The sequence below is a fragment of the Choloepus didactylus genome, chromosome 19 (genome assembly GCF_015220235.1).
Source record: "Choloepus didactylus isolate mChoDid1 chromosome 19, mChoDid1.pri, whole genome shotgun sequence".
Taxonomy (NCBI): Eukaryota; Metazoa; Chordata; class Mammalia; order Pilosa; family Megalonychidae; genus Choloepus; species Choloepus didactylus.
The window spans coordinates 25,247,520-25,262,100 of NC_051325.1; the positions used below are offsets into that span (position 1 = coordinate 25,247,520).

At 39.8% G+C, this 14,581-nt stretch overlaps 1 protein-coding gene across 8 annotated transcripts in view; it reads right to left on the reverse strand.

The window, feature by feature from the left end:
- The window catches only part of PLCB4 (phospholipase C beta 4), a 488,707-nt gene that overhangs the window by 52,889 nt on the left and 421,237 nt on the right, over positions 1–14,581 (reverse strand). For all 8 annotated transcript variants that reach the window (XM_037811318.1, XM_037811320.1, XM_037811319.1 and 5 more), the window contains 6 exons: positions 14,447–14,547; positions 8,647–8,682; positions 6,498–6,639; positions 5,832–5,916; positions 5,371–5,495; positions 3,427–3,478 (listed from right to left, as the gene is read on the reverse strand). In XM_037811318.1, the coding sequence (XP_037667246.1) occupies positions 3,427–3,478; positions 5,371–5,495; positions 5,832–5,916; positions 6,498–6,639; positions 8,647–8,682; positions 14,447–14,547 (541 nt within the window). The remainder of the gene's footprint in view (positions 1–3,426; positions 3,479–5,370; positions 5,496–5,831; positions 5,917–6,497; positions 6,640–8,646; positions 8,683–14,446; positions 14,548–14,581) is intronic.

The following is a 14,581-nucleotide window of genomic DNA, read 5'->3' on the forward strand; positions in this document are numbered from 1 at the left end:
AAAACACACCAAAAAGGGATTGTGAGGCATGATATTTTTCCTTAAAGAAAAGTTTAACGTCATATTTTTTGGTTTTCACAGTTACCATTCATTACTATCTTCTGAGTCTGAATGAAGAAAAATAGCGTTAAAAAGTAACCTCATATTTGACTTCAATTTAAAAACAAAAAAAGCAGGGCTATCCCTCAGAGATTATTTTATCAAGAACTTAGAGGGTTTAAGGAATCACTCAAATATTAAAGGTGATTTTGAACATGCTCCTGTTTTCAAAAGAATGGAACACAAAATATTAATATTAAAGCTCTCTCTAGGCACATAGGAGAAAAAAATTGTCTAAATTGATAAAGAGTTTTAGATTTGGGCCTATTTGAGTGTGTGGTGTGTGTGTCTGACTTTTGTTAGCAGTTCTTGGAAAATATGATGATACAGCCCAAAGCTAAAGACTAGGATGGAATAAGTGAGTAACCCCGAGGGAAGGCCACCCCTTTGTCTGGCAGAGAGATCAGAACTCAGGCTAGGTATCCAGCTCTGTGTGGGGGATATGGGCACATGTTAAAGCCAATGGTGAGTGGAGAGACTTAAGGATTCTTGGTGGACTTCCCAGGGCTTTGGAAAGGAAAGAGGGAGGGAGGGAGAGAAGAAGCACCGTTAGCCAGCTGGGTGGACAGGAGCCACAAGAATCAAAGGATGGGATCTTAAAGAACTCCACCCCGTTTCATTGCACCTCCATCACACACATTCCATCCATCACACACTCTCTTATTATCATTATTTTGTCACCAAGAAAGCAAAAAGGCTGCTGACTCTAACTGTAATATGCTATGGACTGCTAGACACTCCAATTTGGGAATGCCATACGAAAAGTAGGCCTCTCTGAATCATAAAATGTCATACTCTTTAGATATCAACCATTCAATCTTCCTTTCCAAACATGAAAAGATTTGAGATGATAATTTGCTCAAGTAAACGTCATTACGAATTACAGAAATCCCTACTGTTACTCCATCCTTAAAAACGAGCTTGCTATAAACCACTGCTCTCTACTATGAAAAAAATTATGCTCTCTGAGCCCAATGGGGTGGCCTCCCAGAGGATCACCCCACAGAGAGGGATTCCCAGCTAGGTTTCTGACTTTGTGTTACTGCTGCTGGATTCAGGAGGCGTCAGTGTTTTCTGCACACCGATATCCTATATACAAGAGCTATCATTTGCCTCTGCAGGCCTAGAAGGCACAGAATGACTCGGAACAGAACCCTCAGAGGAACCCCAGGAGGACTTTTTCAAAAAGTCCCTGCAGGTGGGTGGGAGAAGGACAAAGGCCCAGAACCACATAGAGCTTCAAATGACTGAGCTCCAGGGAAGTGAGGTTTCCTCCGACCAGCTAGGACCCCCCTCTGTACCCGAGAGGCACAGAAGCACACAGATGAGCAGGCGGCCTGTGCCTCCAGGCTGGGCGTGGGGAAGAGGGAATGGGGATGTAAGGCTTAGTATTGTCCTAAGAGTCAGGCTGCCCCTCTGAACAGTCCACTTGTCAGCCCATCTGGTGGGACTTAAGCCTTGGGTTACAGCGCCTCACGCACATAAGCACAGGGTTCAGACTTAAGTAGCACTGTTCTTGCTAATGAACCTATTTTGAGATAAGTAACCATGTGAACAGTGAGGTACTGATATTCTAAATATGGCAAAACAGAAACACACTGAATGGCATGTTCCTGAAAAGAAACATCCTGAACATTCGAGACTCCCATCAGGACCTCTTAGATCCAGAAACAATTTGCCTCGCTGCATCAAGTCAAGCTGCCAGTGTTAGCCCCCTGATTGCTGAGGCAAGGATGGGAAGCTGTCAGCATTCCTGGGACACAGGAAGGTTCCGAGGAGTGAGCCCAGCCAGGCCTGCATGTCCTGGGTACATCAGGAGAGCTGTGGCTCCCTCCAGGGGCTTCCTAAAGGCCTGATGTGAACAGAGCGCTCAGTTAATCCTGCAAGGTATGTGTGTGTGATCTACTAGAAGGTGTGATGGGTAGGAACACTTTTCTTAAACCCCACTTCTGCAAAGGATTTGCAGTTCTCAAAATACTTTCACATACAGTCGCTCGTTCATCTTTACCGAGCTGTCACAACAAGCCCCGCGTGGCAGGTGGTGATGTTGCCAGTGCACCGAGGTTAAAAGTGGAACACACTTGCCCAGCACAGCCAGGACCTGGAGGAGCTGGGGGCTCACATCCACGTCCCCAGACTCCACGTCTAGGTGTTTCCTCTGCCCTGCGCAGCTGCCCTGGGACCTCACTTTCTCAGCACTCCACGGGGGATGGCCTTACATACGCAATGCAAAACCTTCTGGTTATGAAACTGCTTTTCAAAAATTTTAAAGTGTGCAATTGGCCCTTTTCTTTCTAATTATGTAATTTTTATTTCTTTCACAGCATACAGAGGGGGAAAGTGCAGTGTAAGGTATATGTAGGTGGCTGGCAATTAGGGTATCAAGGCTGCTACCCTGTGTGTGGGCACCTGGGAAGGGGCAGGAGTTCTCTTTTTGAAGAGCCATTCCTAACCCACAGCAGCTGAAAAATTTTATCTTGACTGGAGGTTTTGAATGATGAAAGTTTGATGTCCGTCTACAGGAGCCACCATGAAGAACTTGGTGGCAATGGCATTGGGGATAGGATGGTATCTCTTTGGATTCATCCAGAGGTCTTCCTTGGGCAGTCTGGGATTACTGGCCTGTAGTGTTGCTTGGGCACAGATGAATGAGGAAAAATGGGCTCAGAGGTTTTTTTTTCACCTCCATAGAATTCCAACTCCAAATTTTCATTTAACCTTTCAGCATTTCAGTGGAATTTCCATTTCCTATTTTACTACGTGGTTCACAGATTTTAAAGAGTGCCATCTAAGTAAACTACAACAGTCATAGCATCATTTTTTTGATAACTGCTATTTCCAAGACACACAAAAGAATGAATCAAGAGAGAACAAAGCTTTCTTCCAGTCAGAATTAAATTCAACTTGACACCCATAATTTCATTATATCTTAATTAAATGTATTTCTATATTTGTCCTAGGTAAAACACACATATTGATGTCAGTGTCTCCAGTTATAATGTCCAAGTAAGGAGGGATTCTTATCTACTCCAGCTTATAAAAAAACCTCCACTGCTGAATTTAAAGGGAGAGAATTAAACACTAGAGTATGTATGAGGAAATGCTTAACTTGTGGTCAAAAATGATGAAAAATCTGCCTAATAAAATGGGGTAGAAGAAGAATGAATATTTGCAAACACAATTTATCTAGGATACCATTTGTTTTTATCCCATCCTTCAAACCCATCTTAAGTTCAGCAGCCTGTAATGAAAAATGACACAGTTTCATTACAGCTGTACTATGGAGCTCAGAAACACAGAGACAACAGTTTAAATCCCCTTACTTACCCGCATGATCCATTATACTCAAATTTTCCCTGATTCACTTGCATCGCCAAATCTGTCAAGAGACAAAAATAATTTAGCACCTTGTCTCCAGGGCAAAGAAGATTCTGGATGGAGTAATTTAAAGCAATGGGAATCAGACACCACTCCCAGACTCAATGTTTGGCTCAATGAGTCATCTTTTACACCATAAGGCACCGCTGGGTCTGTTTCAGGCATACAACTCTTTCTCCAATGTGGAAATGACCTTGTGTTTAACCTAACACACTAAGATGTGTTTTCACCAAGATCGTGATAGAATTTCTAATTTCCCATGTTTGCTTTAAAAATTGGATTCAATATACAAGTCATACAATTAGAGTTGGGAATACAAATGTCCAACCTGATATGGTTGCAGAGTATATGCCTTGTGACCACAGAGGAAGGGGACGCTGGAGAGATACACTAGGGTCAGTGTAAATATAAAACTCAATTATAAAGAACCAGATAAGAATCATGTAAAAACTGGTGGCTTATTCCCAGTGAGAGACTCAGAATTTTCTAATGGGATCTAAATTGGTAGAGCATAGTATATGATTTTTCTCCCGCAGGTGGGCAAAATTGTCTTCCTTTTTTCTCATTGGCAAAAGAAATGGGGCAACTGATGGATTTTTCTTCTTCAAAATGCTGTGATTAAACCTAATATTACAGAATAAAACATGAGCTGACCTAGTGAATAAACTGCTTTAGGATAATTTAATCCACATTATGGAGGAAATGACTACAGAGACTACAACTCGACTCCTTTTAAAGTAAGTAAAATCAGCAGAGGCTTTTAATTTTATTTTGCCCCTGCTAGAACCACTTCAGGATTCTACTGGTGCCTGGTCATAGCCAAATATGGCAAAGACTTATGGGGATGCCGTGCAGAAAGGTGAGTTCCACAGAGGACATTTTAGTGGCTAAAGAGGCTCCACCAAGAAGCTGGAAACGTATCAAATCACATTCACTGCAAAGCATGAAAGGCAAAGGATCTTTCACTCGGTCCAGGTAACAGGGAGCAATAGGACGAGGACTCAAAGTATGGACAGACTAGAAGAGGAAAATGCCTCCAAACTGGGAAGACTGGGAGGCACCCTCTTGTAGCAAACTAAGGACTGGACAAGAAAAGGGCTCTCATCCAGTTCTCAGGGCCATGCTGTGGAATTAACCACAGGAAGTGAATAGGTTTTGTAGCAAATTTCTCACTCATCCTAGGTGAGTAACTAGAGACTATTACTTTGTTACCTCTAATCTCATAACTGTGATCCTACGCTCTTAAGCAAACCTCAAAATTTCCATTTTAAATTTATCCATCTATAAAAATTTATTCCTGTCTTCCCAGGAAAAAAAAATCATTATATATTGGAAACCTACCTTTGAGTCCACTTTAGAGGACCAAGCTGTAAATTAATACTTCTAAGAATATTTACCTCCTTGCACACCATTTTAGCAGAGTCTACTCCATAGCATTTTGTACTTCTTTATGATGAGGTCATTGTGTGTTATTTGTTGAATCTTAAAAGTTTGCAGGGTTATTTCCCAAAGGATAAACGAGTCATGGTTACTATCCAAAGATACTAAAAAAAATTTTTTTTCAAATTTATCTCATTTAATTCCGTTTCTGGAAACAAGGATAATGAACTTTATCAAAAAGGAAGAAAAAATAGAAATATTATGACAGACTAGGGGACAACGTTTAGCTAAGCAGTCATGGCATTTACAAGAGGAATTTTACTTTAAATCAAAATATTGTATCTTCTATCATTTTGGTTTTTAATTCTCACTATTACATAAATCCAAAACATATTGTTTTGCCATATGTCTGCTTCCTTTAAAAAATGCCCACAGCCAACTGACGGAAACTGCTAGCACCATCCCGGCAAAGCCTTCCGGTGGAATTAGGGGTCATTGGACATCAGTTCCTACCTGGGGTTTGATAGTTCAGTGAAACCATCTGGCAGCCAGCGTTCCAGAAAATCTGAGGCATGTAATTACTGGAATCGACTCGGCCTCCCTTGGGGTAAATGCGACTCATTTGCCGTTTGTTATAACTGTGTAACTTATTAAGGAAAATGGAAATAAGAGTGTTGTGGCGGAAATAAACAGCAAAAACGACAAAGGTCTAGCAAACAACAGCAAATATATAGGCAACTTAGATAAAATCCCACATTTATAAATAATGCTTAAGAGAAAAATTACAGTTCACTATGTGGATTATAAAAACAACTCCCATTTGGACAGACTTTCACAGCTGCTGTGCTCTTTCACATGTATTATTTTATTAGCTCTACATCCCAAATTACAAAAGTAGCCATTTGTCTCATTCAGAGATGCCTGCCAGACCAAAAATGCACCAACCACTCATTCCACTTAAAACATAAGGATACTTTACAAATTCAATTGCATGGGTCTTCAAGTAGCCTAGACCAACTGATTCATTAAAAGACGACATGTTATAATGAATATTGCGTTCTGTAAAGAAAAGCAGAGATGTACTCAGAAACCTGCCATCAAACCCTCACAGAAAGACAAGCAATAAATATTATTACATTTTGAACCATGAGGCTTTGGAGGCAGATGTTGCATTATCATACCAGTAGCTCGTACTTTCATTAACGTTTTGTGGATAGACAGCCGACTTTAAAAAAAAACAGTGACGGACAAACTGTATGTGCCCCAATTGCCACAGTCAGCCCTAAAGTACGTATTTTTGATGATGAAGACGATTTCTCTAGCTCAGCAATAATTGTTAAGTTTTTAATTAAATGAGGGTTGCAACGTTTTATTACATGCAAGTGGCTACAAGGCCTGGGAGTGCTAACGAATCCACAGTCTCTCAGCACCACCCAGTGGATGTTATGGGGAACGACACTGCGATGCCACCACATGCCAAGGATGTGTAGCTATAAGGTCTTTGAAATAAAAATAAGGTGAGATGTTAAAACAGTCCCCATGTCCAGAAAAGCAAACGGCAGCAAATCAGATCACAACCCATCAGCATAACAAAAGAAAGCAGACAGAAAAAGGCTATTGCGTTTAACCTTTGGCGTTACCTTCAGCCACATGGAAACCCTGAAACTTTACGGGCTGTGCGTAGTTGATCATCGTGGATAAATACGGATGAATATTGGTGGTAGCACCTACATATTTATAAGATGCCATCCATGCCTGCTCATCCTCTACAGTGACCAGGCCCTGCAAGCACAATGAGTGGAAAACATATACGTATATATGTACATGTATGTTGATGACTTAACCTGCAAACTTCCTTATAAAAGATAATCTACACATACACAAACACACTGAAAGAACTAAAGGATAATTTTAAAAGTTAAGGTCTACCATAACTCGAAATAATGCAGAAGGAGGAGATAATAAAATACTAACTCTATCTTACATTTTTAGGGTAGTTTTTTCAAAGGAGTTTAAAAAGTTCAAGAAAGTATACTGAGCTCCATTACAATGTGTGAAATCTCTATAGCAGGTTAGGATCAATATTTGCACAAATTTAGACACAGAGTGACTCTCAAACTTTAGCATGTTTCAGAATCACCTGGAAGTCTTGTTAGGACATAGATTCAGGGCCCCACCTTCAGACTCTGTGATGAAGCAAATGCAAGCAAAGGCCTAGAATTAGCATTTTTAACTAGCGCCCAGGTGTTATTGATGACACCTGTCTGGGAACCACATTTTTCATAGCATTGCTCTAAGAATTTAAGTCAAATACATAGAGTTTATGGTATTTTTTTTTTTAAGTTTATTCTTAATCTGACAGGATGCACTGACATTGCATCTTATTTTGCACAGAGGAAAAAAATAATTTTAGTTGATTTCTTGATAAATCAGAACAAAACCAACAAAACTGACCAAGACAGCCTTCCAAAACCATCAATATTTTGCAGAGAACTTTGAAAATCTACGTTTCCTGCATATATTGAATATAGTTGGGATAATTTTCTTAGTCCCATGAATCAATTCATGGTTTAAAAAATGGTCAAATCATTTGTTGCCTTAATCTGGGAATTCTAAATCATCCAACTGACTTCACCAATAAAAGCCTGAGATCAAATCAGTAATGGAATGTAATAATGTAAACAAATCAAATAATGGAACTTTAAAAAAAAACCATTTTCTTTATATGTCTTCACTACCCAAATAAGGGCAGAGGCCATGTCTGATTCCTTTCTTGTGTGTTTAATGATAATAAATAACTTTATACGATGAGTGTGGCACCAGGCTGAATTCTTTGCACACACAGCCTCATCACTGTCAGTAATCCTGCGTAGTAAGGCTTGGTCCTACCCATTGATCACATGAGAAGACTGAGGCCTTGAGAATTAAAATAGCTTTATCACAGTCACTTAGTAATAAACAGCAGTAACCAGATGCCAATCTGTATACTGTTAACTCCAATATCTCATGAAATTCCAGTGTAAGAGAGACATGTATTCATAAATATCTTGGAATGTTTTTAGATTTATTCATAATTATCCCAAAATTTAATATTTAGAACTTAAGAAGATAGGGTCTCACTCCAAATTAGATGGAATCCCACAAAAGCAGATTTTTCTGAAGCTCTGACATGTGGGAAATCCAGTTATAAGGCAAATTTCTGCCAGTGTCTGTTGTCAGACTCATTATCAAACAATAAACCACACTAATAAAGCATGTACTAAATAAGACCACACTGATCATCAGGAAGAACTCTGAAGAGGATAAAAGAAACTAAAAATGTAACTACTTTCTTTACAATAAAGCCAAAAATGAATAATATCAAATAAAAGTCCTAGAATGTATGCAATGTGAAATTACTGATTTTTTCAAATTCTTTATGCTGATGATTATTGTGTTCTAATGAATGAAAACTCTAATTCCACCTAGGAAATGACTAAATACTCCACTAAATACCTATTTGTAGGAAAATCATTAATGATTTAGGTCTAGGCCTCTTGGCCTCTTCTTCACCTGCTATAGTTTTGTGGCTTTGTCAGGATTTAATCACTGTATCACTGTGATTTCTTTTTTTGAAGATGCTCCAAGTATGTAAATATTACACTTACAAGCAGTAAGCCTGGCATTCCACGGGTAGGGGGGAGATAGAGTAATACCAATTAGTACAAAATACAAAATGTTCAATATTAGAAGATCACATAAGAGTATCTGGCAATGAAAACAAAATGCACAAGGGAATTATTTTGTTACCTTTTTGTTGCTTTCATGTTCAAGGTCATCTGAAGCCTAAGTTAAAAAAATAAATTAATTTATTTTTCAAAAAGGCAAAACCTCAAATTTGCTAGCCATACATATGTAAATATTTAAATAAACATATACAAACTCTTTATTCTATTTGTTAATGTGAGAAATTACTGAAGACAAAGTTATGGACAAAATGCGAGGGCTGAAAAGATATGATGGCCTAATTGTCTTTTAAAGTAGAAAAGCTCATCTTAATACTATCTCCCTCTTCTTCTGGATGTCTTAGCCTATTTAGATGCCTCATTATAATAATCTCATTAGTGATTTAGTCATGGGGCTTGGGAAGTACATAAACAATGTGGACACCTCCCCTGATATGCAAAGGGCAGCAAGTCTGAATGGCCACTCTTCACCAATTCAACCCTCAGCCTGGGTACTGATGAAGGTTTTATGGGGTAAGGCAGTATTCTTGAGCTGAGTGGGCATCCAATATTCTCAAAGCAGCTGCAATTCCCTAGATCAGGAAGGGCTGGGAATACTAGCAGAATTCCTTTGGCTTTGTTTATCAGGTAAACACTCCCACCTTCCCACTACAAATGTATACACCCACCTACATCTCCACTGATCAAGAATCCCTCCCTGCTCATGATCACACCTTCAGCATTACCACTGATGCCATCCATGCTCACCTGCTCAACCCCTCTCTCTCCTGCAAGATGAATCTTTCCCTCTCCTACTGTACTATTCCCAAGAGTTTTCAAACAGAGCTGAGATCCTTCCAGCCTAAAAGTAACACCCCCAGGACTCCTCAGGTCCCCTTTAACCACCAGCCCATTTCTTTATATCCTTTACAGCAAAGCTTTTCAAAAGCATTGTCTACTCATTCATACCTATCTGTTCCACTGACCTCTACCACTCTATTGAAATTTCTCTTTTTAAGGTCACCAACAACCTTTATGCTACCAATCCAATGGACACTCTTGAGTCTTTTTTTCTATTTTTTTTAATTGAGATTGTTCACAAACCATACAATTATCCAAAGATCCAAAGCGTACAATCAATGTACACTTCGGATCTTTTGCCCATGGTACCATCATTCAGCTTTACATCCATCACAATTAATTTTTTTTTTTCAATTTTTAGAACATTTTCATTACTCCAGAAAAGAAATAAAGACAAAAAAAGGAAACTCAAATCCTCCCATACCCCTAACCATGCCCCCCTCCATTATTGATTCATAATTTTGGTATAGTACATTTGCTACTATTGATGAAAAAATGTTAAAATACTACTAACTGTAGTTAGTATATAGTTTGCAACAGATATATTTTTTCCCCTATATGCCTCTGTATTATTAACTTCTAGTTATAGTGTCATACATTTGTTCTAGTTCATGAGAGAGATTTCCAATATTTGTACAGTAAATCATGGACATTGCCCACCAAAAGATTCACTGTTTTATACATTCTCATCTTTTAACCTCCAACTTTCCTTCTGGTGACATGCATGACTCTGAGCTTACCCTTTCCACCACCTTCACACACCATTTAGCACTGTTATTCTCACAATGTGCTACCGTCACCCCTGTCTGTTTCCAAACATTTAAGTTCACCCTAGTTGAACATTCTGCTCATAATAAACAACTGCTCCCCATTCTTTAGCCTTGTTCTATATCCTGGTAACTTATATTTTATGTCTATGAGTTTACATATTATAATTAGTTCATATCAGTGAGACCCTGCAATATTTGTCCTTATGTATAAGTCTGTCTTATTTCAGGTAATATAGTGCCCTCGAGGTTTCTTCATCAACCCATTTTTTTAAGACAGTTTTGTTCATACACCATACATTCCGTCCTAAGGAAACAATCGCTGCTTCCCTGTACAGTCACGTACTTATGTATTCAGCACCATCGCCACTATCTATATAATGACATCTCCATTTCTTCCACAAAGGAAGAGGAGGAGTCAAAGAAGGTAGAGGGACAAAAGAAAAAAGAAAGAGAGAGAGAGAGAGAGAGAGAGAGAGAGAGAGAGAGAGAGAGAGAGAGAGAGAGAGAGAGAGAGAGAGAGAGAGAGAGAGAGAGAGAGAGAGAGAGAGAGAGAGAGAGAGAGAGAGAGAGAGGGAGAAACATGATAGCTAGAAAGCAACAAAAGGAAAGATAACATTAAACTAAAGTAGAATAAAGAGTCAGACAACATCACCAATGACAGGAGTCCCATATCCTTCCCCTATGTCTGCCCCCGCCCCCAATCTATATGCATTTAGCTTTGGTTTATTGCCTTTGTTACATTAAAGGAAGCATAATACAATGTTTTCCTTAACTACAGCCTCTAGCTTGCATTGACTGTATTTTCCCCTCAATCCTACCCTATTTTTAACACCTTGCAATGTTGACATTCATTTGTTCTACCTCATGTAAAAACATATTTCTACCTTTTATTACAATTGTTGAGCACCCTAGGTTTCATTGAGTTATACAGTCCCAGTCTTTAGCTTTCCTCTTCCGTTCTGGTGTCCCACATGGTCCTAACCTTCCTCTTTCAACCATACTCACAGCCATCTTTGTTCAGTGTACTTACATTGGTGTGCTACTATCTCCCAAAACTGTGTTCCAAACCTCTCATTCCTGTCTTTTCCTTTCTGTCTGCAGTGCTTCCTTTAGTGTATCTTGTTCACAAATTCTGTCATTGTCTGTCTGTCAGAGAATATTTTAAGCTCTCCCTCATATTTGAAGGACAGTTTTGTGGGATATAGGTTCTTGGTTGGTGGTTTTTCTCTTTTAGTATCTTAAATATATCACACTACTTCCTTCTTGCCTCCATGGTTTCTACTGAGAGATTTGCATATAGTCTTATCAAACTTCCTTTCTATGTGATGGATTGCTTTTCTCTTGCTGCTTTCAGGATTCTCTCTTTATCTTTGATGTTTGATAATCTGATTAATAAGTGTCTTGGCGTAGGCCTATTCAGATCTATTCTGTTTGGGGTACACTACACTTCTTGGATCCATAATTTAATGTCTTTCATAAGAGATGGGAAATTTCCATTGATTATTTCCTCTATTATTGCTTCTGCCCCTTTTCCCTTCTCCTTCTGGGACACCAATGACACGTACACTCCTACATTTTGTTTTGTTCTTAAGTTCCAAGAGACATTGCTCATATTTTTCCATTCTTTTCTCTTTTTGTTCTTTTGTGTATAGGCTTTCAGGTGCCTTGTTCTCCAGTTCCTGAGTGTTTTCTTCTGCCTCTTGAGATCTGCTGTTGCATGTTTCCATTGTGTCTTTCATCTCTTGTGTTGTGCCTTCCATTTCCATAGATTCTGCCAGTTGTTTTTTCATCCTTTCGATTTCTACCTTCTGTACGCCCAGTGTTTTCATTTTACACTTCATCTCTTTTGCCATATCTGCCCTAAACTTTTTGAATTGATTTAGTATTAATTGTTTAAATTCTTGTATCTCAGTTGAAGTTTAAGTTTGTTCCTCTGAATAGGCCATAACTTCATTTTTCTTAGATGTACGTTGTAGTTTTCTGTTGTCTAGGCATCTCGTTTCCTTGGTTACCCCAATTCAGTTTTCCCAGACCAGAACAGGTTCAGTTCTTAGAAGGCAATAGTATCACATCTCCCTGAGGGTGTGTCTTAGAAAACTGGTACACCCTGTGAGGCCTCAAGTCACTGTCCTTTTCTGTCCAGCAGGTGGCACCTGTCAGCCTGTAGCTCCAGACTGGTGTAAGGAGGTGTGGCCCATGGCCATTTTCCCCCAAGCTCTGGGGCCTGGTTCTAAATGGAAGGTGGGTAATAGAGCTGGGCCCCACCTCTTTTCTCTTAGGGAAGATACCCTCCCCTAGGGAGAGGTCATCAGCATTTGAATAGGCTCTGCCTGTGCTACCTCCACCCTTGTCTGGGTCAAAATGCTGGGAACTGAAAACAGCTGAGGCTTTCCTCACTGAGCCAAAAAAAAAGGGACAGAAATCCCCCTTCAGGGCCAGTCTGCAGCCACCCTCTGGCTCTCCAAGGTTAGTCGTCACCAAAAGCCTCTATCTGCTTGTTGGGGATTCGTAGCTTGTAGTGAGCAGTCCACACTTGTTAATTAAAACCACAGTTGGAGCTCAGCTGAGCTATATTCACTTGCTGGGAGAGTGCTACTCTCTAGCACGGTGAGGCTTTGCAGTTCGGGCCACAGAGGGAGCGAGCTCCCGGCTTGGCTCCGCAGTTTTTACTTACAGATTTTGTGCTGCAATCCTGGGCATTCCCCCCAATTCATGTTGGTGTATGATGGGTAGACGGTCACGTTTGTCCCCACACAGTCATTCCAGATTTTTCACCTGTTGTTCCTGGTTGTTTATTAGTTGTTCCAGGGGGCAAAGTAGCTTCCACTCTTCTCTATGCCACCATCTTCTTCTGTCTCCTCTCTTTTTATTCAATCAGTCAAAGCACTTAACAGTCAACCACTTGCCCTTCTCTTGACACTCACTTTGCTTTACTTCCTTGGCATCACTGCCTGATTTCCCTCCTACTTCTCTGGCCATACCTTGTTCTTTTCTGGCTCTTCTCCTGTGACCCTACCTTTAACTAGGGCTCTGAGTCCTCTGATTCCTCTCTCCATGGATCATTTCATTTATTTCCATGGCTTCAAATACTCGATCTCCTGAACTTCCAATTTATCTCTCTAGCACAACCTCGCATCTGTCTTCTAGATATAGGTGATGATGATGACAATGGTGGGGATGAAGATGGTAATACAGAGGTAACTAATATCTTTATAGCGGACAGTATGTGCCACATACCATTTTAAGCTCTTTACATTTTGTAAACCCACTGAGTCTTTATAATGACCCAATGAAATAGTTGTTATTATCTCCATTTTGCAGATGAGGAAACTAAGACACAGGGAGTTTAAGAAACTTTCCCTAAGTTATACAGTTAAGAAATGAACACAGTCAAATGTCCACACTACATGAATATCTACTTGGCAACTTCCCTTAAATATCTCACAGACACCTCAAACAGCCTGTCCCATTTGGAATTCCTGAAATATCCTCTTCCAGTTTCCCCACTCCAGTAAACGGTTCCACTTTTGACCCAGTTGCTCATTATTCTCCATTTTAGCACTCATTTTTTAATTTCTCAATAGCACTTATCACAAATTGCAATCATGTAATTACTTAATCATTAACTCATTTGTCAACTGTTCCCCCCGTGCTTCCCCTATACGCTCTGTGAGGGCAGAAAGCGAGTGTGTTTTGACTGTTCTAGATCATCAAGGCCTGGACACACATGCCAAGCTCATGCTAGGAATACAATAACTATTTTTCTTTGATGAATGGATGAATGGTTAGATGGACGGATGGAGATATTCTCATGCTTATTCTACATTCAGAGAGAGAGATACCTAATGATAGAACCAGTTCGCTAAGGAGGGCTTGGCTTGGGATGTTCAGTGGTCAATTTCCTGATGGCTTCAATAGGCTAAACTTTTCCACTGGGATGTTGCTGCTGTCTCCCCACCCACCTATAGTAATGCAAGGAATGATAATACCTAAAGGACAATGGCCAAATGGGGTAGTGAACACTGGGCATGATTAATGAGTAATTTAAATGCCCTTTCAAACTTATGTGCAGGTCTCAAGTTCAGATATCAATTCTGGTCCACAGGAAAAACGTTTTTCCTTTCAAGCAGTTTAGAAGGAGGGAATTATAGAGGCTAGGTTTTTCTCTTGTGGTCATCACATGTTCAGAAGTTAGCAGCTAACAGCTGCTACCTCTTGAGAGACATGAAAGGAAAAGGACACAAAGACTCTGACCTTCTTGACACTATTTGCAACAGCTTCCTTGTGAACCAAGTCGTCAGCAGAAAGTTCATTTCCAAATTTGAATTCGGGGTGAGCTTCCTCCTCTTGGTCAGCTGTATGAAAGATGAAAAGGAAAACCCTTGAAGC